This window comes from Ascaphus truei, chromosome 6 (genome assembly GCF_040206685.1).
Source record: "Ascaphus truei isolate aAscTru1 chromosome 6, aAscTru1.hap1, whole genome shotgun sequence".
Lineage (NCBI taxonomy): Eukaryota > Metazoa > Chordata > Amphibia > Anura > Ascaphidae > Ascaphus > Ascaphus truei.
In genome coordinates, this window is record NC_134488.1 from 107,897,284 (window position 1) to 107,923,759 (window position 26,476).

The 26,476-nt window shown below is 45.1% G+C and overlaps 1 protein-coding gene across 2 annotated transcripts in view; it reads left to right on the top strand.

The window, feature by feature from the left end:
• POLD1 (DNA polymerase delta 1, catalytic subunit) overlaps positions 1–15,950 on the top strand; it is a 51,258-nt gene extending 35,308 nt beyond the window's left edge. For both annotated transcript variants that reach the window (XM_075605678.1, XM_075605677.1), the window contains 6 exons: positions 873–975; positions 3,257–3,389; positions 3,927–4,040; positions 11,757–11,809; positions 12,859–12,956; positions 15,243–15,950. In XM_075605678.1, the coding sequence (XP_075461793.1) occupies positions 873–975; positions 3,257–3,389; positions 3,927–4,040; positions 11,757–11,809; positions 12,859–12,956; positions 15,243–15,339 (598 nt within the window). In that variant the 3' untranslated portion in view covers positions 15,340–15,950. The remainder of the gene's footprint in view (positions 1–872; positions 976–3,256; positions 3,390–3,926; positions 4,041–11,756; positions 11,810–12,858; positions 12,957–15,242) is intronic.
• Positions 15,951–26,476: the final 10,526 nt, after the last annotated feature.

The window sequence follows — 26,476 nt, forward strand, 5'->3', positions numbered from 1 at the left end:
GAGCACCAGTCCGCCATGCAGAGCACCAGTCCGCCATGCAGAGCACCAGTCTGCCATGCAGAGCACCAGTCCGCCATGCAGAGCACCAGTCCGCCATGCAGAGCACTGTGAACTGTTTCTTTGAAACAGAGGAATATTTGGTTGTGGTTTTCTTCTTTTTTTTTTGTGTGTGTATTGCTCCAAGTTATGAAATACCAAAGCTGCGTTCAATGTCTCGCCGTAGGATGGCGATAAGGACATTGGCTCAGAGGATGAAGACTTTAATCCATTGTCTTTTACTCCAAAGAACAGGAATTTAACTGCTAAATGCCAAAAAATGTCCCAAAACGTGGTACCTGGGCAAAGGGAGATTTAAAAAATCAATTTAAAAAAAAACCACACTTCTACAGTCACAAATTGGTACTTTATCCTATTTTCACATACGACTAAAATGGCAATAAGGCACCCCTGAGGTTGGGTGATTTACGGTTCCCCCTCTTGGAGTCCATATGACTTGTTTTAGCTTTGGGTGTATTAGTGCATGGTAAACTAACGCCCAATATATTGCCCATGAAGGTTGCTAAGCACAAGATGGCACAATGAAGATAGTTGATTATTGGGACGTAGAAAATGTTTGATTTTTTTTTTTAATTCTTTACTAATCGTATTTTTGTAACATCGAACATAACAATATAATACACTACAAAACAATATAAACATTATATTATACATATATATAGATTATTGAATAACATATACAAACACCGACAAAATAGAAATATAAGAAAATGTTTGATTTAATGAAGATGGACTGGATGTCCTAGATGGCTGCGACATGTTTCTCTCTCGTTTTTGTTTTTGCGCTCCCTCCTTTGACTTCTCTTTGTGCGCAGGATGAGAAAGCGAGATCCAGGCAGTGCTCCCAATCTGGGAGACCGGGTCCCCTACGTGATCATCGGAGCTGCAAAAGGAGCAGCTGCATATATGAAGTCTGAGGTGAGCGCTGCTTTCGTGCTGGTGCAGAGCATGACGGGGCGCGGGGCGCCAACGAGACACTAACTTTGTGCACAAGGCTTGGAAAACGGAAGGTTTGGGTTGCAGGGTAGTGCACAGGTTGGAGAGGATGCTATGTGCAGCCATTGATAAATATGTACAAAATGTAAGTGCAGTGCCTTTATGCAAAGTAGTCGCATTTCTTCAGATAACATGCTGTAAGAAACCACATGTGCAAAGATCTGGTCACGGGTTGCAGTGTCTGTACTTGCAGTGCAGAGTTTTTTGTTTGTTTTGTTTGCACTGGCACCATTAGTTGAGACAATTAGTGTGCGTGCGTGCGTGCGTGCGTGCGTGCATGCATGCGTACACGTGACAGTGCCGAAATTCACCAAGATCTGGTAATAATATTGCACTGTATGTCTGTTTATGAATCTGAGAAGCTGCTGCTGTGTTTGTGCTTTGATAATAGTGCCTGAGTTTGCGGAGGGGGACATTGAGTGTGAATGTGAGACCAATGCTTACAGGGATACAGGATGTTATGAAGGGCAGAGTTACTGATCACAGGACTGAGCCGCTCATTCCCCCACCACCACATCGTCAGCCACCCTCCAGATGCTCTCCTCTTATTTGCATAATGTCTTCTTCGCGCTGAGGCTGTAACAGTGCTTTTAACAAAGAAAATGGGCACCCGGATATGCTGCACTTGTGCCCTGTCCCTAACCAAGGTGTGGGAAGGGTAATAAAACTATGAAACAATCACATTGGATGGATGTCTCATGGCCAGTGGCAGGGCACAGAAAACCACATAGGATGGGAAGGCCTTCATCAATATGTGTGTGTTATGTGTATACATACACATATGCATACATATTGTGTATGTATACTGTATATAGAAAAAACTGGACAGGCACGCCAATGCATGTATTGTATTGTATTGTATGTCTTTATTTATATAGCGCCATTAATGTACATAGCGCTTCACAGTAGTAATACATGTGGTAATCGAATAAATAAGAGATAATATAAATAACAGATCATGGGAATAAGTGCTTCAGACATAAAAGTAACATTAAGGAAGAAGAGTCCCTGCCCCGAGGAGCTTACAATCTAATTGGTAGGTAGGGAGAACGTACAGAGACAGTAGGAGGGAGTTCTGGTAAGTGCGTCTGCAGGGGGCCAAGCTTTATGTATCATGTGTTCAGAATGTTCACAGTGCTATTCATATGCTTCTTTAAGCAAGTGTGTCTTTAGGTGGGTCTTAAAGGTGGATAGAGAGGGTGCTAGTCGGGTACTGAGGGGAAGGGCATTCCAGAGGTGAGGGGCAGTCAGTGAAAAAGGTTTAAGGCGGGAGAGGGCTTTAGATAAAAAGGGGGTAGAAAGAAGACATCCTTGAGCAGAACGCAAGAGTCGGGATGGTGCATAGCGAGAAATTAGGGCTGAGATGTAACATTTATTCTCTATGTTTCGTCTCAGAGCCTTTATCAAGATCACCCTACTCCGCTGGGAGCTAAAACGTGCCTGTCCTGTTTTTTTTTCTTCTTTAGCTTTGTGCTTTACTGACATTTGCATTGTGTGTGTGTGTGTGTGTGTGTGTGTGTGTGTGTGTGTATATATGTTTGTGTGTATGTATATATGTGTGTGTATATATATATATATATATATGTCACTATATCTCTATCTATATAGCTCTATATACCTCTCTTTCTAATGTTTGCGGTAAAAGAGAAAGGAGAGGAAGCCCCACTAAACCCTCTCATGGTGGGATGATACACACCTGCAGGCCTCAGGTGCACCTTCGGAGAGAGTGAGTTTAGAGACAGGTTGCACTTCTGCTTTTTGCTTTTTCAGAGGCTGGTCTGGCAGGGAAAGTGGTTCCCTCTCACCGGGGACTGCTGTCTTCTGTCCAACTTCTGCAATCTACCTATTCATAAAGCTGAGTCAATGTGAGGCACAGACCCTGTTGTGTCTATTGTTCCCCCTATCCTGGAGGAACTACCTAAAGTGCCTGTATGTTTTAGCTAGCAGAAAAAAAGGATTTTCAATAGATCATACCAACAATGGGTAATTTAGATGTCATATCTTTGAGTACTTGGTGCTTAAAGATAAAAGCTTTTAGAACAATATCTCTTCTGATATGCCTACAGAAAGGACCTGAAACTCCCTGAAAACTTTAATTTAACATTTCAAGCTGTTTTGTTTGTTTACACTCCGTATGCCCAGCAGAATACTGGTTGTGATACAAGCTTGGGTGATTAAGGGGACTCTGCTTGTTTCTCTGCAGGACCCCATCTATGTACTTGAGAATAACATCCCCATTGACACTCAGTACTATCTGGAGCAGCAGTTGGCAAAACCTCTGCTCAGGATTTTCGAGCCCATCCTGGGAGAAACCAAAGCAGAGAGTGTACTGCTGAGTAAGTATTGACTGGAACCTACACACTGGGCATTGCAGGTTATGCAAGAGAAACCCGAGTACCATAGGCCTATTCTGTCCAGCATTTGAGGGAACTCATTGATATTGTATAGAGGGGGATACAAATTAAATTGAAGTTGCCCCCCAAACGGTGGTCGTAGAGTGACTTGCCAATGGGAATGTAACCAGGGTCTGCTGATTCAAACTGTCATTGTTTGCAGTGTCTTCACTCACTGAGTCACTTCTCCCTACCATTTTTCTTCCTAGACTCAGTGGGTGCCAGCTGTTCTTTGTTTAAATAATGGGGTGAATGGGGAAGGGGAGACAATAACTGGGAAATGATAGGGAGTTGAAGGAATGTTATGAATGGAGAGGGAGGCTGTAAGCTGAGCCTGGGCCCAGAGGAACAAGGATAGATAGTGGCAGGTTCATAAAGGAAGGTGTGATTTAAGGTGACATGGGCTGGCCGCGGTGACTACTGCCAAGAGATGGAAAGAAGATGGGCTACAGTGACCTGTGTATGTTATCTCCTTTTCAGAGGGGGAGCACACACGCTGCAAGACGGTGCTAACGTCCAAGGTCGGAGGTCTTATGGCATTCGCCAAGAAACGCAGCACCTGCATTGGATGCAAAGCCATGCTTAATCACGACGGTAAGTGGCGGGGAGCAGTGACCGGGAAAGGTGGCTCTTGACACCGGAGTTTGTCCCAAACATTGCCGGGAGCCAACCATCCATTTCCAGCGCTTTCTACTTAGACATTGTAGTTATTTTTTTTAGACATCACTGTGTGGTGGAATCTAGGTTCAGTGGATGTTTATTGTAAGTGGCCTTTGTGACGGTGAGAACACGGTTGCCTCCTGGAATGCCTCTTTTGAGGAAGTTTAGCTCACAGTGGAGTTTTTGTTAAACTAGCTGGTGCCTTGTGTGACCTTCGCAGACCACCTGCCCTGGAACGTGCCAGGGACTTTTTCATTTTTTTATTTGCTGCTGTTCACTGGGCTGTGTTGAGGCACTCGCGTTTGGCCTGACCTCTGCATTCCAATGTGTGCCGCCTGCTCCTAGCACCACCCAAAAAGCTTGGGGTGCATTGGCAGCTGTTAGAAATATATTGGGTTAACAAAATGAGTGGTTCTGTCCTTCACAGTAATTGGAGTAACATGTATTATTTAGAGCAGGGGTGGCCAACTGCAGTCCTCAAGGGCCACTGATTGAACCACCTGTGCTGAAGCAGGGATAGCCATAAAACGTGCCCTGCTGGTGGCCCTTGAGGACTGGAGTTTGCCACCCCTGATTTAGAGGTGGTTTCACCGCTTGAGCGTAGTCACAGATCCTCGTCGGCGTGAACGGTTCTTAAAAATCCTTTTTACGACTTCGCTGTGTTGATGCTGGGAGATATATAACACCTCTCGCCTCGGTCTGCAGCCTACTTAAGTGACTCTCCAGCCATTTGTGTAAGCGGCTTTATGGTGAATCTGCAATGTAATGTGTTCTAAATGTAGGGGAACTCATTTTTAGCATCACTGTGTTGTCCCAGAAGCAGCATCGCCGCGTGGGTGTCTGTTTCCCCAACACTGTGTGCAATTTCTTGTCAGGGCTGAAGAAAGTTCCTCCTTCTTGATAAATGTTGTGTCCCACTTTTACTCAACCTCTTGGCCGTCCAGAGGAAAGCGGCAACTGCGCAATATGAGAAAACCCCGTGGCTCCTGTGCTTTACTCGTCAGTAAATGAGCACTTTTTAATTCCATCGGTTGGTACTGGAAAAAAGCTCTGTATGAAAAAGTCCTTCCGTGATTTGCACTCATTTTATCATGGCGATACCCCAAGCTGATTTTTTGCCATGCGGATGGTAACTATTGCAGCATTCCTGCTCCTTTTATGCCACAATTCTCAATACTTTGACTCTTACTGCTAACGTTTTTCTTGTTCCTTTTAACTTAAAAACTCTCCCATTTCCAGTTGTATTTATGGATGTTTAGTCCTTTGCCAAGACTCCCAGCCCGGGGGTGATATATGAGGCAGGCTGAGCCACATAGAGGATTAAGTTCAAGACCACTGCTGTGTGGACACCTTTTGTAGTAAACTAGATAAAAACCCAAACACCTTCATATCTACATTTATCACCGGATGTATAATGGTAAACTAGGGGGTTTAGAAGCTTCTGGGGTTCAGGTCTATCATGGCCGTATAAAAGAAGTATTCCTACAATCTCTAGATAAGGGGCTCTCCAACATTTTCATACCGCCGACCAGTTCATTGTCAATAGTAATTTGGAAGATCACCATAAACATACCACCATACTTGCAATATTTATTTTAAAAAATATATATATATCCTCTGTATTTAAAAAATCAGCCTTTTGTAGTTTCACGGGCCGCCAGTTAAGTCTTTAGGAACCAGAGCTTGAGAACCGCTGCCCTAGATAATGACATACAGCGCACAAGCTGATTTATGAATCATTAAGTGGCTACTAAGTCACCTTTGAGGTATCTGCAGATCATTGCAGCTATAGTATAATTAATGGCTTAGTCCCATAGGGGATAAGGAGTGACATCCATGTGCCCTTCATATCAGTTTATAATAGTGTACGTTCTTAGGCGGCGTCCATGCCTTAAGGCGACAGCAGGAGGGGGGCGCGGTGCGCGAGGAATCGATTCAATCTGATTCCTCGGTGCGACGACCAGGTGACGTGAGCGGTTCGCCCAATAAGGTTGAACCAGCTCAGTGACGCCGCGGCGCGTCTAGCATGGCCAAAAAACGATCCCGCTAGACGCGGGTGACGTCACACGCACGCCTCTGCGCGGTCTTCGGCAGCATGGACGCAACCTTAGAGAAGGCGTCCAACAGGCGGGTGCTGATTCTTATGGTCATACTTATCCCGATGCCTAAAGCTCTGTACAACAACCATACCTAGCAGCTTTTTAATGAAGCTGTCGTACGCATTAGGCTAAGTGACGGTGGTGACAGTGGCGCGCGCGGCTGCGTACATGCCAGACACTAACCTCAGTCAGGCAGGCCCCAGTGCGTTCTCTCTTGTTTACTCACGAAGCGCAGTGGCGCGTCAGCCAGCAGGGAAAACAAGAACTTTGTCATCCCGTGCGGCGACGCGGTCACGTGGTGTGCTGGGAGCCAATAGCATGGCAGATAGTCTGGACCAACGGGAGCGCTGTTAGTGTAGACCAATGGCAGTGTAGTATTTTCAAAACAATGAGGGAAAAACTGTGGTTGTAGTAATACAGTTCTTTGTGCTCCAACCCTGCAGCTTGTGCTTTCCTTGCTGTATTATTATTATTATTGTATTATTATTATTATTATTATTATTAATACAGTACTTACAATTATACTTGTATACTATTATACTTGTAAATAATGGATAGTTCCATGTATAGAACAGCTTATTTCAGAGGTGTATATAAGAGACATCCTCTTTGGAACCAGCAGATCGAGGCTTATTACCGTGTGTCACCGTCTGCAGCCGCTCCATAATGTGCCCTCCAGGCGCGGAGCAGTAATGGCAGATTAAAGGCCTTCCTTATCCCCCCCAGGCACAAACACAGAACTACTTCCCCTCTTAAACTTCATCTCGTGCTGTGGACTTCACAATGTATTTTTCAAGGTATTTGGAGCTGTAATTAATTATATTCAGTTACTATATATAGCACTATAAAAGTCTAAAAGGGCTCTTTATTGATCAGTATTGGTTGTTTTTTTTGTTTTTTTAAATCTATATATATAAAATTGAATGGTTAGTGCTATCTACGGTGAATCTGATTGGTCCTCAGCCTCTGGCCAATCAGATTGGTGGGTCTGACGTCACCCAACTGCCACTCTCTTCCCCCTCGGCGCCACACACACACACACACACACACACACACACACACACACACACACACACACACCTCTCTCTCCGGCGCTCATCTCTCCCCTCCCGGCGCTCATCTCCCCTCCCGGCGCTCATCTCTACCCTCCCGGCACTCATCTCTCCCTCCTGGCACTCCGCTCATCCCTCCCTCCCGGCGCTCATCCCTCCCTCCCGGCGCTCCGCTCATCTCTTCCTTCCGGCGCTCCGCTCATCTCTCCCTCCCTCCCTCCGCTCACCTCTCCCTCCCTCCACTAACCTCTCCCTCCCTCCGCTCACCTCTCCCTCCCTCCGCTCACCTCTCCCTCCCTCCGCTCACCTCTCCCTCACCTCTCCCCCTCACCTCTCCCTCCCTCTGCTCACCTCTCCCTCCCTCTGCTCACCTCTCCCTCCCTCCGCTCACCCCTCCCTCCCTCCGCTCACCTCTCCCTCCCTCCCTCCGCTCACCTCTCCCTCCCGGCGCTCCGCTCATCTCCTTCCCCGGCGGGGGAACAGGCAGTGGCCAGGCAGGCTGCAGCTGCCTCGCGGCGCCTAAGATGGCGGCGCCCGGAAGGACCCCCTTCCTCCCTCGCGGCGCCGAGTGAGAAGATGGCGGCGCCCGGAAGTAGAGGTAGGTGTCGTGTGTGTGTCACGTGTGTGTGTGTGTGTGTGTGTGTGTGTGTGTGTGTGTGTGTGTGTGTGTGTGACACTGTGTGTGTGTGACACTGTGTGTGTGTGACACTGTGTGTGTGTGTGTGTGTGTGGGGGACACTGTGTGTGTGTGTGGGACACTGTGTGACACTGTGTGTCACTGTGTGTGTGTCACTGTGTGTGTGTGTGACACTGTAGTGTGTGTGTGTGTGTGTCGCCGCCCCCCTGCTTTCACACCCCCCTGCCTTTCACGCCCCCCACCCCGCCTTTCACGCCCCCGCCCCCCCTGCCTTTCACGCCCCCGCCCCCCCTGCCTTTCACGCCCCCGCCCCCCCCCTGCCTTTCACGCCCCCGCCCCCCCCTGCCTTTCACGCCCCCGCCCCCCCCTGCCTTTCACGCCCCCGCCCCCCCCTGCCTTTCACGCCCCCGCCCCCCCCCTGCCTTTCACGCCCCCGCCCCCCCCTGCCTTTCACGCCCCCGCCCCCCCCTGCCTTTCACGCCCCCGCCCCCCTGCCTTTCACACCCCCGCCCCCCTGCCTTTCACGCCCCCGCCCCCCTGCCTTTCACGCCGCCCCCCCCCCTGCCTTTCATGCCCCGCCCCCCCTGCCTTTCACGCCCCGCCCCCCCTGCCTTTCACGTCCCCGCCCCCCCCCCTGCCTTTCACGCCCCCGCCCCCCCTGCCTTTCACGCCCCCGCCCCCCCTGCCTTTCACGCCCCCCCCCTGCCTTTCACACCCCCCCTGCCTTTCACGCCCCCCCCACTGCCTTTCACGCACCCCCCCACTGCCTTTCATGCACCCCCCCCCCTGCCTTTCACGCCCCCCCCCCGCCTTTCACGCCCCCCCCTGCCTTTCAGGCCCCCCCCCCCTGCCTTTCACGCCCCCCTCCCTGCCTTTCACGCCCCCCCTCCCTGCCTCCGGGCAACGCCGGGTTTATCAGCTAGTCATACATAATTGGTAGCATTCGGATTAAAGCTGTGCAAATGTCAACACATTTCAAGAAAAAAATGCCATTTTGTTAGTTTTTTGCAACATTTTCGGTAAAGTTTCCGTAGACGAAGAAGTTGTTTATAGCAGAATGTAGCAAAAATGGCCGTACATAAAAGGCTTTATTTATTTAGTGTTGTTTTTTTTTTGTATGGGGTACAGAATAGAGAAGGAGGGTAACACCGCAATATTACAGCAACACGGCGATATGGGGAACATCTACTAATTTCCTGTTAGGTGGCCAAGTAGTAAGGCCGCCAGCTGGCTTTATCAGATTACCACAGTCAAGATAATAAACTTACATTCACAACATAGGTAAAGAAAAGGAGAACCTGGGAGCTCAGAAAATCCAATAATATACAGGAAAATGTCCTTATCGTTGTTAATCCGTTCCTCTGTCAGGCGTGCCCACTCCAGTCCTCAAGGGCCGAAGACTGAGCCACCTGCGCTGAAGCGAGGATATTCCCAATAGCTGGCCTGTTGGTGGCCGTTGAGGACTGGAGTAGGCCACACCTGCTGTATGTGAGCCAGCATGATGCTTGGTATACGCCAGTCCAGTGATCTCTACAGGAGAGCAGAGTTCGGGGCCAAGCCCGGGTCACATATATAGGCGCATGTTGATTCTTAATGCTTGGCGGCAACAAGAACAAAAAATTGTGGCATATGCATTTTGTGTTGTTTTTTAGGGGGGGGGGGGGCGGCGGTATGTGTTGCAAAAAAATAATACGCTTGATTTTGTGAAATTTAGTACACACTTTGCACACCTCGAATTAGAATTGTGCTATGTATTATCGGTATTGGCACATTGTTTAAGATTTACTGCTCACTAAACACAAGTAATACAAAATAATAATCACTACTTTACAGGTGAAGAAGAGGTTTTAAAAGCTCAGTATATTTTCATTTGACTTATGAACAACTTTCATATTGATCTTTGAGAATTTGCAACTGTTTGTGTATTTCTAATCCATACTGGACCCTCCTTAGAACCAGCATGGATTAGAAACGCTCAAAACGGTCTCAAATACATTGGCAAAAAATGGAAGCTTTTTTTTGTGTCCCAAATTCGATTTCTCACGAGGATTTTGCAACGTTTCAGCAAAATATTGCTAGACTGAGTGAAAGATTGTGTGTTTGACCTATTTCTAGTCTCCGCATTAAGCAAATCTTACAATTTTAGGGAATTGTGCAAATTAGCACGCTTCACGAGCTCACGCGGAAGTTTTGCGCACTAAAGCTTTGAACGACATCATTACTGTTTAACAAATAACCAGAGGAGTGTCCGTTTGTAAACAGACGGGATTGCGCTTGTTTAATTCCTGTGGAGATCTGTGTGTCTAAATCTAGGTCCCTCCGTTTCCTTAAGCATCGTGGCAAAGTGCATTGTTTTATATTCTGCGGGAGATCAGAACCTGCAGCGGATTTTGTAGTACGGTTCGAGTCTGCACGATCGCAGGAGACTGTGGGGTCTTCGCTATGGTCGTACATCCACAAAAATGCTGAGTAATAGAGCTCTTCTTGGGTAATTTAGCCCCGTGTCCTGCAATCCACTGTAAAGCAGAACTAGATGAAGATAGCCTTGTGTTCAAAAAAGAGCAGTATTTTTGTGTAACAGTCTCCATCCTGGATTACGCAAAGGCGACACATTCATGTATTGGTTTTCTGCCAGCAATATAAACACACACAAGCAAATGTGCCTAAAAGCTGCTATTTATAATTTAAAAATATATATATATTTAATTTTCACAAGAAACGGCACATTTTCATGTATCGCAGCACAGCATCTCAACATGATCAAACACAGTCACTAAATATTCCACATGCATTGCTGTGTTCCCGCGTCATGTCTGGCGAGATGGCTTTGAGCAGCTATGTGTATGCGCTGTAGAAAGCTTGGAATAACGGCATCGGGCTCTTAAATTGGTGGGTGTAAGTCATTGTTGGACAACATGTGGCCAGCGGGGACATCGCCTGTGGCCTCCATCAGTTGCCTGCCCCAGCACCCCGCTCTCCTTCACTCCCTAGTGCAAGAAGGTTGCCGCCTCGGATGTGGATTACTGACAGTGTGATAAGTACTTCCCTGCTCCTCTCCTGTGCTGATCATTACGTCCCAGCGCGAGAGGAGGAGCAGGAGAGGACTCGTCAGCAAACTGGCATTAAGCAGCTGAGTGGAGGGGCCGGGAGAAGCTTCCACCCACAGTGCGAACGTGCGGGCTATTTAGAGGTCTCAAGTGTCGCACGTGCGGCCCTTGCAAGGATATCCGGTTGCCCACCACTGGTATATGTGTCCCGAACTGTGCCAGGTTTCTGCACTCTAAAGTCCTAAATAAGCGCATAAAACATTTGTCTTTTTGCAACTTAAATGTGCACAGTTGGCAGACAGCGACGCTCGCACAGGGCCCAATGATTCATTACACGTTGCTTTGAATATTCCGCAGTCAGGCATTTGTTGCAGTGATGTATACCCGGTGTCTTTATTTTACTAGACTATAACCCGTTTATGACAGCACCCCTTGTCTAATTAAAATACATTTCAAAACCTATGTGAACAGAATATACATTTTTACTGCTGGTGGTTGTCTGTCTGTGCAAATATAAGCTGAGAAGTAAGAACTGTGGCGCGTTTCTAGTTGAGGAATCCATTCTGGATTTGCCTGTTGTATCCGCAGCACTTCAGTTATGGCCAAATTGCCCTGATGGCAGTGGCATTTTTCAGGGGTTACATAGGGGCAATTGATGCCTTTTACCAACATCTGACACCTATACGCATTTTGTTATATTTCAACTTTGTTTGTAAACATGGTGAGATGAGACTTGGGAGGGATTTGATTTCCTCTGGCTACTCCTGTAATGTTTTTTTTTATTAAATAATTGATAATTCTGTTTATTATGGCAGGCGCTGTTTGTAATTACTGTAAGCAGCGGGAATCTGAACTCTACCAGAAGGAGGTGAGTCACATTTCTGAGCTGGATGTGGGGGGTAAGGGTGTATATTCATGTACCTGTGATAAGCAGCAGCCATCGTACTAAGGCTGGTGTTGCACATATCTGTTTATTTCATACCAGAGGACTAATATGTTTTCTTTTGCGCCCATCACCTGTTCCCTATACTGTCGGTTACTCTGCACATGTCACAGGCTCCCATGTTATTGCTACATTCTCATTAACAAAAGGCAGTGGAGAATGCACATCCACTCCTGCACTGCCCGTAACCGAACCGGGGAAGCATTGGATTGTCTAATTTACTGTGTTGCTTTTAGCGCAGTTGTTTAAGGATAGTGGATGTTTGATGGGTATTAGCTTGTTGACTCTCCTTTTGGGGTTCGGTGTAGGGGATACAATTCTCATACCTGCTGTCGTCTTCTTGTTGACGCACAACGTATTGTGTGATTAAAAATGAATGTGCTCTTCTTACCACTTCTTTGTTACAACTGCCTGGACAATATTACTAATTTTGATACCCTTCTGAACAGCATAGATTCATGTATTTGCTACAGAGCTGTACCAGGGTTTAACACGTGGTGTGCACAGGATTGTGTACATTAACCTACAAGAAAAACGTATAACTAATGAGCTCTACTCATGTCCAAATCAAACAAACATAAAACCAACAAAAAACACCGCAAATAACCCCACAAAAGAGACAAAAAGAAACCAATAGCGTAAATCGTATAATGTTTATTGTATATCTTCTATTTCGTAATGGTATAATGTTTATTATTGGATCATGTATATTATGGTATATCTTCTATTTCATAAAATGTGCACTTTTTACAAATATACCACTAGCGTAGCGCTATGATTCACTTCCCTCCTTCCCTTCTCCCTTATATGATGTGTACATTAACCGGCCTGTGCTACGGAGCGGATCATCGATTCTGCGTATACTCACAATGCACACGCTCTTTTCTTTGCAATGAAGATGTTCATGGCCTGTGTTCTACATGCAGACGGCATATACCTGTTTCCTGTACCTACCCCGTCTCTTCCTCTTACAGATTTCTCACCTTGGTTGCCTGGAGGAGAAGTTCTCTCGTCTCTGGACTCAGTGCCAGCGCTGCCAAGGCAGCTTGCACGAGGATGTTCTGTGCACCAGGTGAGGGTCTCTTTGTATGGGAGAGGTGATGTGAGCAGAACGGAATGGGACACTGTAAGGGAAGCGCGTGTGTGTGTATCTTCAAATATCCAAATGAAGTAGGAACCAGCACTAGACACTCTAATAAGTGTATTAACTACTTAATGATCATATGACAAACCTAAATATACATACATACATACATTCTTATACACACACACACACACACACACATATATCTCCCTTTCCCACACCCCCATATTAGAGCTCAGTGCTTTAAACACAAAGCTTGTCCTATTATGAGAGATGCATCCGATGGTTCACGTGGAGAAGTAAACATTCAGTTTCACAAGGTATTTAATCCTTAAAGTCTTTTCATGCACTGTGTGAAGAATCAGAAGAATATTTAATGTATTTTTTCTGTAGGTTGCGGTACCTGTTTTGTGGCCAACACAAAAGATGTTTTGTATGTGAATGGGTTAAAATGCTTCTTTCTGAATCCTTTAGTTAAAGATGTTCTGTGGTAGCCCCACCCATCTACAGCAATGATGCATTCAAATGTTTTGTCATTTGTTGCGAACCCACTAACTACCTGGGAGATCTGCAGAGCAATGCACCCACAGGTCACCTACTGACAACCTAGGAGATCTGCAGAGCAATGCACCCACAGGTCACCTACTGACAACCTGGGAGATCTGCAGAGCAATGCACCCACAGGTCACCTACTGACAACCTGGGAAATCTGCAGAGCAATGCACCCACAGGTCACCTACTGACAACCTGGGAGATCTGCAGAGCAATGCACCCACAGGTCACCTACTGACAACCTGGGAGATCTGCAGAGCAATGCACCCACAGGTCACCCAGTGACTACCTGCAATGCACCGTGAGTCCCTGGCAGCAACAAAGCCTGTGATTTTATTGTGTACTTGACCCCCGACCTTGCGTATGTTAAATAAATAGAAGCATATATCACATCTGTTTCTAGCAGATAAAGGAGGAGGAGATGGGGGATAGAGTTGGTAAAGTTTCTGGCAATTCATTTAGAGTATGATGATAACTGAACATTCACTAGATCCTCCTGTTAGATCACCTTTACCTTCCCCCGAAATATCACCCCTTTATCTGTGTTCCCCCGGAATCTCCCCCTGGTTCCCAAGGGAAAAACAAAGCTGGAGCTTATCCAACCACACCTCCCATCCTCCGCTCACCAGCTGCCAGGGGCGGGGTGAAATATGGCCCTCAACATTTGGACGTGTCGGATAGGTCTCCCAATGATCTCTTATCACTCCAGCGGCTGCCGAGTTGATTGCTAGCTGGGTGGAATAGAGGAGCAGGGGGGAACGGTCTCCCACGGTCTCAGGTCATTTACGGCAGGTGCTACCTGCAGGCGGCCGTTAAGAGATTACCCAAATACGGCTCCGGTGCAAAGGTCCATGAGAATGGGAATGCACTGCTGACACTACCAATGCTTTATGGCTGCCTTGTTTTCTATTTCTCTACTTTAAATTTACAGCATTCATAAATTCTCTTCGCTGTCAGCCCTATATAGAGGGGGGGTACATATCAAGGAAGGGGAATGCTGTTTTATTATTTATTTGCTGTGGATAGCACTGAAAGTTCAGTTGGCGTTTACGTGTGATACATCTCTGGGAACCTGGGCAGTCTGTTTACACTGTGACTCTTATTTTACATTGAACGAAGGATACATGCAGAAAATCGTGTGGTGCGATTTGTACCTGTGATTGGTATGCTTTGCGGTCATCAGTTTGTGAGATGTTCTGTGTGTACAACCAGATACAATTTGGCAACCCTACTAAGTGCAAGATGATGGGTTCATGTGTACAAATTTGAATGAAAGCACAAGAAAAAAAAAAAGCACTATGCAGAATTAATAATATGCATAACACAAGGGAATAATATAAGTGCTTCTGATGGCAACATGGATTGTTTGGGGTAGCATTAAAACTTAAAAGGAAAAAAAACAATCAAGTTACTGCCACTGATACATTATAATACTCATTATAACATACAAATCAACAGCGTTGAACTATTGTGTGTGCCTGATTATTACATCCTAGATTTGTTGCCATTATTCGTTTCCTGTGGTTATTCATTGGCGATATCCTATGTGCGAGACCTGTTAATCTCATTTCTTTTAGTCCGCAGCCCCTAACGATCCTCTTGGCCACACCATTAGCTTGTGTATTTAATCCTAAAGCGCATGACAAGGGTAGTGTCAGCCTAGACTCCTGGTGGCACGTGTGCCAATACACGCTTTTAAAACCTTGTGCTTTATTTTTGCAGCCGTGACTGTCCCATATTTTACATGAGAAAGAAAGTTCAGAAAGACCTGGACGACCAGGAGAAGCTGGTTCAGCGTTTTGGACCCCCAGAGTGGTAACACTAATCCCTGTCCTGGGAGAGACGCAATTGGACAAGTGGAGGGTGATTGAATCTTTCTCCAGTATCCGTGGGTAGGGAGCTGTGCGGAATAAGAGGAAGGTTTTGTAACTTCCCAGGTACTTATGCTGCTAGTCAACAGGAAGAGCTACTACTGTTGCAAGAACATGAATGATGAAAGTTTCCTCTCCGTCTTTACACGGTATCCTTAAATGACACAAACCCTTTGACAAGTAGCACATGAAATGATGGATACTCAAACTGTGCTATGGACATCAACCTATTGGTAGATTCACTATGCAAGCATTGGTGGAAAGCTGGTCCTGGGACACAGTTGGGTCAGTGAGTGTGATGAAGGATGCCTTACAAAGAGATTATAATGATGGTGGTGAATAAATGCAAATGTCCCCTCTGTTCCCCTCACTTCCTTCTCTGTTACTTATGTCTCTACTGAGCCAAGATACTGTGGATGTCCCACTACAGTCTGAGCCCCGTCCCAACACCTGCGGTGGGTCCGTCACAGGGGTTTGCTGCGACCTTTTTATCATGGGATTTACCTCATCCCATTAGGAACTTTTGTAGTGTTTTTTTTTTTTTTTTTAACCAATATTATGCTAATAAAAAATAGAAATGTTTTGCACTTCTGTTTGAGTAATTATTTCATCTTGGGTTGTGTCACCGAGGTGGGCAGTGATGGGGGTCACTGAGGTGGGCAGTGATGAGGGTAAGTGGATCCTCTGACACTGATGCGCATGGTAAGGAAAGAGCTGCAAAATGCTGGTAATACTTCCGGTTTCCCATCTCTGACCACTCCACGGCGAGCCATTCTTATAATGTCCACCGATCTGACACCGCAAACACATTGGCGCTGTAATTCTGCACCAGCACTTGCTGTCAGAGGGGAGTTAATGAGAGGGGGGAAAGTCGCTCCCATCATTTCCCGAATAAAGCTCTGAAAAATAAACCTTACACTTGCAATGTTATTCCGTAAGTAGGTTACTCAGCACTGGTATTTTGCCGGTAGTTGCTCACGGGGTGGGTGCATTACATGCGCGCTCAACATGAAAACAAAATGCCACGCGCTACTGATATATTGTGTTTATGAGAGGGAAGTCTGTGCTCGGCATCTGTGTTGTGGGAAACCTGCATAGATATTAGTGTAGGTGAATACAGAGAAGAAGAGAGGCCAACAGCAATATTTTGTTTGCAACACACTTGAGAGAACCATTGCTGGCTGTTGCATGGAGAATCAGGAGCACTATTATAGCATTTGCGTGATAACGACTGCTTTTTACGTTACCTCTTCTGTGCTTTCTGTGGCCGTTCCCTCTTGCGGGAAATCTTGACAATGAAGGGTATGCTTGCTCCCCTTCTCTTTCATTCTTCATTGTCCCATAAGCAACAGGGAACTCTGAAGTGATGAGTTCACAGGACACCAGAGAAGTAGCTTTAGCACTGCTTGGGAACAACTGGATTACAGAGATCATGGACCAAAATTACACTGGTGCAAACAATCGCTCGACACCTATTAAAGAAAGCACCTTGAGAGCAGTAGCATTTTTTTCTTTAATATTATGTTGCTGGTTTACACCAATCCTGAATGAGTTTTGCTGCAGAATAAACGTGTTACCCCTATCTATTTATAATATAGGTTTAATGTATTAGAACTTAATGACAAGTGTGTGCTGCAAAGATCTGCCCTTGTTCTGACCACGATAGAGTTGTGTCACACTTCTTGCACAGACAGGATTACCGAGCTGCTGCTTTTGCATCTGAGGACATGTTTGGGATGCTGCCAGACGCTCACTGGGGTGGAAGGGGAGGAGCTCTACCATCGTATGAAGCTTCAGATTAAGTTCATCTGTTTCCTCACAGATGCTATCTGGGTGGTGAGGGAGGCCCGTGTGCATTCTCTGTCTTTATGAAATCCCCACCTTCAATAAGCTTAAGTGCACTTCTATTTACTCACACCAATCACCACATGTTTAGTTGCTGCAATGATTGGTCAGTGACTGAAACATCATTTGGACCAACTACTATTTGGGGGGGAGGGGGTGAGGAGGGTAACCTTATCCCACATGGCACACTTCCCCTTCCAATGGGCTGTAGTATTTGGCTGCTTGTGCTGCTATGGTAAATATATCACTGGTCAAGAAAAGTCTATCACATGTTAAACCTCGTCTGCTTGGTCCCTAACATCATTTTCTATGAACCAGGTTTTTGTCTGGGCTTTAATAATCCTGAAAAAGAAAACTACTGGCTCAACCTATTTAGGTGACCCGCGCCCTGTCACAGTCACTTCTTTTGGAGAAGTTTGGAGGAGCGGCTCAGTGAGTAAAGACACTGACTGGCAGGGGAGCCTGGTTCAATTCCCGGTGTCGGCTCCTTGTGACCTTGGGCAAGTCACTTTATCTCCCTGTATAAACATACATTGTAAGCTCTGCGGGGCAGGGACATGCGCCTGCAAAATGTCTCTGTAAAGCCGCTATGTAAAACTAGCAGCACTATACAAGAACAAACCATAATTATTATGATAAATTCTCGCTGATTCCACTTTATTTAGACAGGTAGAAGATCGGAGGTTGCTGCTAATTATAACCACACATGGAGCTGTGTATAAGTCAGTGACGTAAAACTGACGCACAGAAGAACAGCACGTGCGCCTCCGTGTAAACCCGACTTGTGTTGTGCGGTGTCAACTTTCACAAAGAAAAAAATGTCCCTAGGGGATAGAGGTGGAGTTTGGATGTTGTCTGTGGCGCACATATGTAAATAATGTGTAGTATCAAACTAGAAGTAGGCGCCGTTATTCTCCATGCTGCACGTGCATCAAAATTCCCTGTCAACGTTTCTTGGCGAAAAAGACCAATGCAATTAGACGCCATTCTTTATGCATTTATATGCATGAACATTACGCACACAATGCAAAGAATAAGTAAGCAGGCACCAAATGTAAGAGCAGGGAGAATGACGTATGATGTATGATACTAATAAGTTTAAGTGAGAAATGTCTTTTTCAGAACAATGCGCTATATACATTTTTTTTTTAACCATTCTTTAAAAAATAAAATCATAAATAAAAACAACGCTAATGTTGCCCATTGTGTTAAAATGGATTTGCAGCGACAAACGGGGGACATTCTCCTCTGCAATCTATTTGTTGATGCCCCAGTGCTAAACGGATTTAGAATATATTGTGACTTCACTTCTGGGCCGTCGTTGAAGTGGTTTAACCCTTTGAGAAGGCCGCAGCCGTTCTGTCACTCGATCACATGACCGCTCTGTCACTGATGACAGACAGGAAGGGGAGGAGTCTGCATTCTGTTCCACTCGGAGGTGGATCCTGCGGAGCGCAGGACGTGATCTGTTTATCATGCAGCTACCACGTCATGAGGCCCCTGGGACATGCCAGACCCCCATGTCGTAGGGCACCCAAAGGGTTAAGAAAAAGTAGTGGTACAGTGTCTGACTGAAAAGACTACAATTTTTTTTACCATTGTGGAAATGCTTTTCTAACCATATTTTACAAGGACATAAACAATATTTCTGCTTACAAAGCAGGAAAGGAGAGCTTCTTCCTTAAATAAACTTACGTTTCTTTATATAGAAAGTGGAACTATAGTTTATTCATAAATGTCTTTTTAAAAAAGTAACAGCGCTCTGGGGTTTTAAACTAGAAAGTAGTCGTGCGAATGTGACCCCAGAACCATTGCACGATGATCCTTGCTTCCAGGGACATTTATTTACGTTTGTCTTATTCACTTCTACCTTTTTTTGTGTCTTTTCAAGTTCATTATTAGTATAGCGCGGTCCGTTACAGCGCGAATCCGCTTATAACGCGATGCGAGCGTGGCTCCCGATTTTTGTATTTATGAATACTTTACAACACGATTATTGGTGTCTTAAATACTTTATTGTACAATGCATACAGTTGTACATTATTGCTAACGCGATCCGCTTATAACGCGATGTGATTCTTTGGACCCCAAGCACAGCGTTATAAGGGGGTTGAGCTGTATTTCTTTTTTGTATTTTACAGACAATGCAGCGATACCCAGCAGCATATTTTATTTACCTCCTATAATGTCACGCTTTATGTTAAAATCTTGATGCAATGAATCTGTAGCCTCTGTGAGGTTACCGTGGTAACCTTTAGACTGCACAGGACTCCATTTTAACCTCGACACGAAATATTTCAAACACTTATCTGCTGAACAGAGCAGGGGGGCGTGAGGCGGTTACAGGGGCCCCCGTGCTCTTCCCCAAGCCATTTAATTTAAATGCCGGGGAGTGCGCCAGGCCTCTAACTTCCCTCACCTGATCTAGCGGCTTCCGGTGACGCGTCACCATGGTAACGCGGCGTGAAATTACATTGCGTTGCCGTGATGTCAGAAGACGCCGGACACCAGCTAAGGGATGGGGGGGAGGGAGAGCAGGCAGGGGGGGGCGCAGACTGAAAAGTTTGTGCTCCCCTGAAATAGAGCATCCGAGATAAAAAAAAAAATCGAAAACCGCTTTGGGAAGTGCGAGAAGAGGAGTATAAAACAAAAATACAAAAGCCAAACTGCTGCTTTATCATGAACCTCCTTCACAAATGTTTTATATGCGCCACAGCTGTCATTTCTTCAGATGCATGTGTCATTTTATTTACAGCGCGCCAAACTCTGCGCTGCATTTGATAACATTACAATAGGAGGTAAATACATCACAAGCCATGAGAAGAAGCTCAACAGGTAAATGGCAACGTAAAAAGGCTCCAAAGAGCTTACAAGCTACAGTAAGTGATGTTTTATTTTGGACCCATGACCGTTTAACCAGGTACAAGAACGCATGTACTGTTCCGCAAGAACACGCAGGCTACCCGAACGTTACAATACATACTTACAGGGAGCAGAGGTGGGCAACTCCAGCCCTTAAGGGTCACCATCAGGTCAGCTTTGCAGGATATCCCTGCTTCAGCACAGGTGGCTCAGTCGATTGAGCCACCTGTGCTGAAGCAGGGATATCCTGCAAAGCTGACCTGATGGTGGCTATTGAGGAATGGAGTTGCCCACCCCTGTTATAGAGCTTTGACTTCTAACACCAGGTGTGCAAATGTTCAATTACCTGCTCCTAGCAAACATTGTTGAGGGCCCCAGGTATATGAAGGGAAATGCTGTAGTAAACCGTGCATATATATATATTTTTAACATTACAAAGGTCACATAATGTGTACAGGCAGTCCTCGGTTATCCGACACAATGCGTTACTCAAAATGGCGTTGTAAAGCGAAACGTTGTAAAGCGAAACACGTTTTCCCATAGGGACACTGTTTAAATGAAAGGTTCCGTTCCTGAAGGCATTTTTAACACTAAAATACACCAAATATTTTATGCAGGCAATAAGATATGCAGCACACACATAAATTATATAGTGTATATACTGTATTATATATATAATATAACATAATAAATAATATATTATATAGTATAATATCATATTATATAGTATAATATTATATATATACGCTCTTACGACGCTTTGCAACGTTGTTTATGTGAATGTGTATATATATATACACACATACACAACGTTGCAGAGCGTTGGATTAGCCATTTTGGCGTTGTAAAAATGAATATAGGTATGCATTGCATAGCGTTGGATAAGCCATTCGTTAATCGAAGCGTTGTAAAACGAGGACTGCCTGTATTAACATTTGGCCTCTCTGCAGCAATCCCTGATTTTGAAACACAGGAACAGTGCCCCAGGGCGATAATCGCCTGATAACATCCGAAATCCTAATCATTCTGTGCATTGGTAGAACTGATCCCATGAAAACTGGGGTTGCAGCTTCTATTCAACCATTAACCCCTACTATACTGGAAGATCTATAGACAGAGTTTATCTCATTGTTAAGGATTTGTACGCTTCATTAATAAGTGATAACAGTAAAAACAGAAAATCTGCATTTTAGACAGAACCCTTGAGCGACTTCAGGACTTTAAAACATTACAGTGTATAAACTTCATTTCTTAGTTTATAATCCCATTTAACGGAACAATCCATGCAATGTGTTTATTTTTTATTTATTTTTATTCAGTCCTGTAATATTAGATAATACTATATTTTGTTTTAAATTAAACTCAATGCCATTTGTAATGCGTTTTAATATAATGAGCATCTTTCGATTTCTGTAGCAGGTTTAGCCCACCTCCCCAGCAGTGCGAGATCTTTGCAAAACTTTCCTGTTTGTGATAATGTGTTGCCAATAATCCCAGCAGTTTGAGCTGCAAACTGTAACAATAGATAATGTTACCGTAGTAATATAAGAATACATTGTAGCTGCCGAGTTACACTGGAGGATTAATTGAAACTGAAGGCAGCCTTGGGAAGCAGGATCTTTGCTGATTGATCACGGGAGAACTAATCGATCGGCAGCTTAGGTAATTAGTTTTCAATAAAGATAATCAAAGGCGGCAAATATCAAAACAAAACAAAAAAGTGCTGCTTGGATTGCCTCTTTAAAAGGAAATTGGAGTCAAAGGGAACCTCTCATTCAAAAATGACCGCTGGCTTTCTTATCAGGAGGGGCAGGACCAGCGTCACTTTACCTCGGGACACGCCGACATCTTGTGCTGCGGAGAACTGCCTTTTTGTTCGTTGCAGGCATGTAAGTTTAGGACATCAACAATATAAACGTGTTATCAGAATCATTTTTTTTAGCTATTGGTGGCAAGGATGAAGAGGAAGATGAGAAGATGAGATTCAGGAGCAGGAGGAGCAGCAGGAGCAGCAGGAGCAGCAGCAGCCCCCCCAGCTATGACCTACTGCAGGGGTTCTCAACTCCAGTCCTCAAGACCTCTTCCCTGCCCCTCAGGTCAGGTTTTAAGGATATCCCTGCTTCAGCACAAGTGGTTCAATCAGTAGCTCCCTGCTTCAGCACAGGTAGCTCAATCAGTGGCTCAGTTGAAGATTGAGCCACCTGTGCCGAAGCTGGGATATCCTTTAAACCTGACCTGTTGGGGGTCTTGAGGACTGGAGTTGAGAACCTCTGAGCTACTGTATGCGCGCTCATTCCTCTCTACAATAACCTCCAACTGCAATGTTATCTGCTGGGTAACTGAGATTAGCTGTGAATTGTGATGCAGCCCACTAAAGATGTTAGGCCCAACCCTCTCTATATACAGTACAGTAGATATATTCCTATACACACACACAATGATATACAGCGAAGTGATGGCTGTACAACAGTACAGAAAACAATGCAAAATAACTGCAGAGAGCTACGTGCCGCATGTCTACAGCGATATTTAAATAATGCCTTTGTTAGGTCAGCACGAGAAAACTGCTACACACACTTGTTCTAATGACTTCCTTTTGCACATGCCGTGTGTGGCTGCACCCAGGCTGGGGGTATCAGGTGGATTTAACCTCATTTGGATGATTTGGTGAGTTTTCTACTGTTAGATGATGCAAATTGTAAAGGGCATTGTGTATGTAATGGGTGGGTAACTTGTCTGGTTTTATCACTGCTGCCAGAAAATAAACATTTCTCCTAGCACGCTAATCCGTACTATTTCTGTACAAGACGAGGCTCCCGGAGCAACTTCTCCTTATAGAAGCGAGAAATAGTAAAGCCCAAATCTGCAGAACACAGGGAATTGGGATTTGCATGTTGCTTGTCCAGCAGCCACATAAGCCACAAGTTTACGGTTAGTGTTTGCTCGTTTGCATGTCACTACCCAGAATCCCTGTCTGCAGTTTAACCAATGTGTACAATAGGGTAATGAAGCAGGTTGGAGGGACCCATGAAAGAAGTGCAGATACACTTATGGGTTCCACAGCTTTGCTGTATCTTTTACTGATTTGTTTCTTATCTTGTTAACCACTATCCTCTATCACAGTGTTTCCCAACTGCAGTGCTCAAGAACCCCCATCCGGTCAGCTTCTAATCATACCCCTACCTCAGCACTGGTGGTTCAGTCAAAATGATTGAGCCACTAGTGCTGAAGGGATATTCGTAAAAACCTGACCTGTTGGGGGGCTCATGAGAACTGGAGTTGGGAACCACTGAGTCTAAAAAAAGTACACAGTTGTAGCTTACAGTGCCGGCGACGGTGACGTCACGCTGGAAAAATCAAATTGACTTGACTTCCAGCGATCGCGACCAAGCCGTCGCGCTGTTGCGTCGCTTCTACAATAAGCGCACGCGGTGGCGGCAATACATTTGTTTTGTCGCGGCGCCGGCACTATAAGCCCGGCCTTAGAGTGGGGTTATTTATTCTGCACCCTTTAGTCACAAGCTGTACGGTGCCAGCAATAGTGAATGGAATGGAACAGGGTAACATGTTGCCAAACATTTATATTGAATAGGGCAGTGTTCAAAGCGGCTTAAAAACGTATTAGTACTGCTACCTGACAATGTATGTATAACTTTATTTATCTGGAGCCATTTGTGTACATAGCGCGTCACAGCAGTGACATACACGTGACATACACGTGACATAATAAAACACATAGTGGGAAGAAGCGCTTCAGACATAAACGTAACAATAGGCAAAGGAGTCCCGGCCCGAAGAGCTTACAATCCAAGCGATAAGAATGTACAGAGAGAGTAAGAGGGTGTTCTGGGAAGTGCATCTGCAAGGGGACTTAATAATAGCTTTATTTCACATAGCACTTTTCTCCCAATGGGAATCAAAGCACAAGGAAATAAAGCAGCTTGCCCAAGGTCACAAGGAGTCGATGGGAATTGAACCAGGTTCACCTGTTGCAAACTCAGTGTTATTAGAGTCCATGTCTTTACTCACTGAGCCACTTTTTCACAAAGGTCTAAATGTATTTAATAACCCTCCAAATAATTTTTTTAAAGCTTACCCTGAGCGGGAGGTCCCTTAGAGCTGATCTATGGTCCCCCGACTTCTGGGGGGTGCCGGTTTTGACACAAACTTGAAACATGGCCACCGTGTCAGCAATAGAAAGTCACACCGTTATCTCCTGATGATGTGACTTTCTATTGGCTGCCGGAGCGAGCCTCACCATGCGGCTATTTTCTATCCAAAATATTGGGGGGGATCACGTCTGTCCTGGGGGACCCCCGCTGTTCAGGTAAGTACAAGAAAACTGACAAAAACAAGGAGCAGCGCGGACTGCCGCTATAAGAGTGTGTAAAAGGCTTTCTGGTCATATTTTAAAAGGGTTTTTGTGTAGTCTCCCTAAAAAAATGTTTCCTTTAAATAGAAAGTTTGTCAGTAAAAAAACTAGTGTTACTCTGCATCCCCAAATAGCATCACACCTTGTCTGCTGAAATAGAAAGTTAAAGTAACATACTGGTGTGTTCATTCCATCTAAATACCCAGAATCCTTGGCTGCAGTTTAAACACTGTATGACATGCCAATAGGGTAAATGGAGCAGGTTTGGGTGGCCTGGGGAAGACATGCAGATCCCTTCATTCATTGGCTCTTGGATTTTACTGGCGTGTGAATGGCTAAGTGCATTAGGGTTGAACATATTTGATCAATGGCTATAAAATATTTAGAGTCCAAATATACACTTTTGGTGTCTATGGAAAATTCTAACTGATTAGAAGGATGCAGTTATATTTAATGCTGCTACGTTTTGGGGATGGGGACGCCCTAAATTGGGTATTCACTTTTAACCCCTTCCCGAGGAGCCAGCTGTATATTGCAGCACATTGCTTAACCGACCTTATTGGCAGAGAGAGAATTAAATAGCATTATTGGTGCTAGAGAAATGTTGACATTTTAATTTGCAGATGATGTAAATGACCCTTTTTTGGGGGGATCACCAGAAATGTTGCTGAGATCTTTTCTAGACCACATCACAAAAACCTCTTTTTCGCATGTGGCTTACGTGCTGGTGGTTGAACTGAGACATTCACTAACCATGGTGTTGGCCACTCCAGTCTTCAAGGGTCACCGACAGGTCAGGTATTAGGGAAAACTCTGCTTCAGCACAGGTGTCTTAGTGTTACAGTACTGTGTTTGTATGAAGGAAAGCACAATCTTTTTTTTTTTTTACATTTTTAATTCATTTTCTATTTTTTCAACAGATTTTTCCGCCACCAAAATATAATGCACAATATTGGCAAATATTATTTTTAAAGCAGGACACATCTTTTCAAATAAAGTGGAAGTTTAGGTTTGTTAACAAAAAAAAAAAAGCAGTTTTTCCCCACAACATTACTTTAAACCATTACTTGAACTGCAATTTCCTGAGCAGAAGTGCTCGCGCCAGCTAGTAAGTTTAGCTACAGAGCTCAGTGTCTGGATGGTGATGTTGAAATGACTTGGCTGCCCACAGTAAGCCGCTCTCCACTCCTCGTCCCTCCAGGGAGGTCCTCCTGCCTGTAATCTCACGGCTCGTCTGCTATTTCAGGAGAGGCCTACTCCAGTCCTCAAGGGCCCCAACAGGTCAGGGTTTAAGGCTATCCCGGCTTCAATGCAGGTGCCTCAGTCAGAATGACTAAGCCACTGATTTAGCCACCTGTGCTGAAGCAGGGATATCCGTAATACCTGGCCTGTTGGTTGCCCTTGAGGACTGGGGTTGGCCACCCCTATCCTAGTTTAACCCTCTCAGTGATGGATGTAGCAGGAACCTAGGGCACTGCGAGGATGAACAATTATCAACTGTCAGTTTCTGGCGCTCTTCGCAATAGCATGGTCGTAAAGTAGAAACGAGTAGCATGTAATTAGGGGCTGGACTTTGGCCCTTTTGTCCTGTATCTCTTTTTTTATTATTATTATTATTATTATTGCCTGTAAATAACAGAACAATCATTGTCTTAAACACAATCGATCCCCAAAAGCCCATTATGGCGACGACATGGATGCCAAATGAATATCAGCCAGAGTAATACCTTGTGCGTTGAGGCCCGTACACATGGGCACACGTCACTGGTTTTGGCTGCTATCTTTGCATATACTCTAGGTGTTTTCCTGCACCAGTGGCTGGTGCCTGTGAATGGCAGACGATCCAGAGTAAGTCAGAACTGATCCCATTGCATACGGAAGAGAGGTTATCACAACTGAGAATATTTTGGGAGACGACAGTCTGTGCAGATTTGCAGAACAGTCCTGTTCTTGCTTTCTGGCGAGTGGCTCTTCTTTTAGAGACCACGAGAACTATTAGGGCTGTT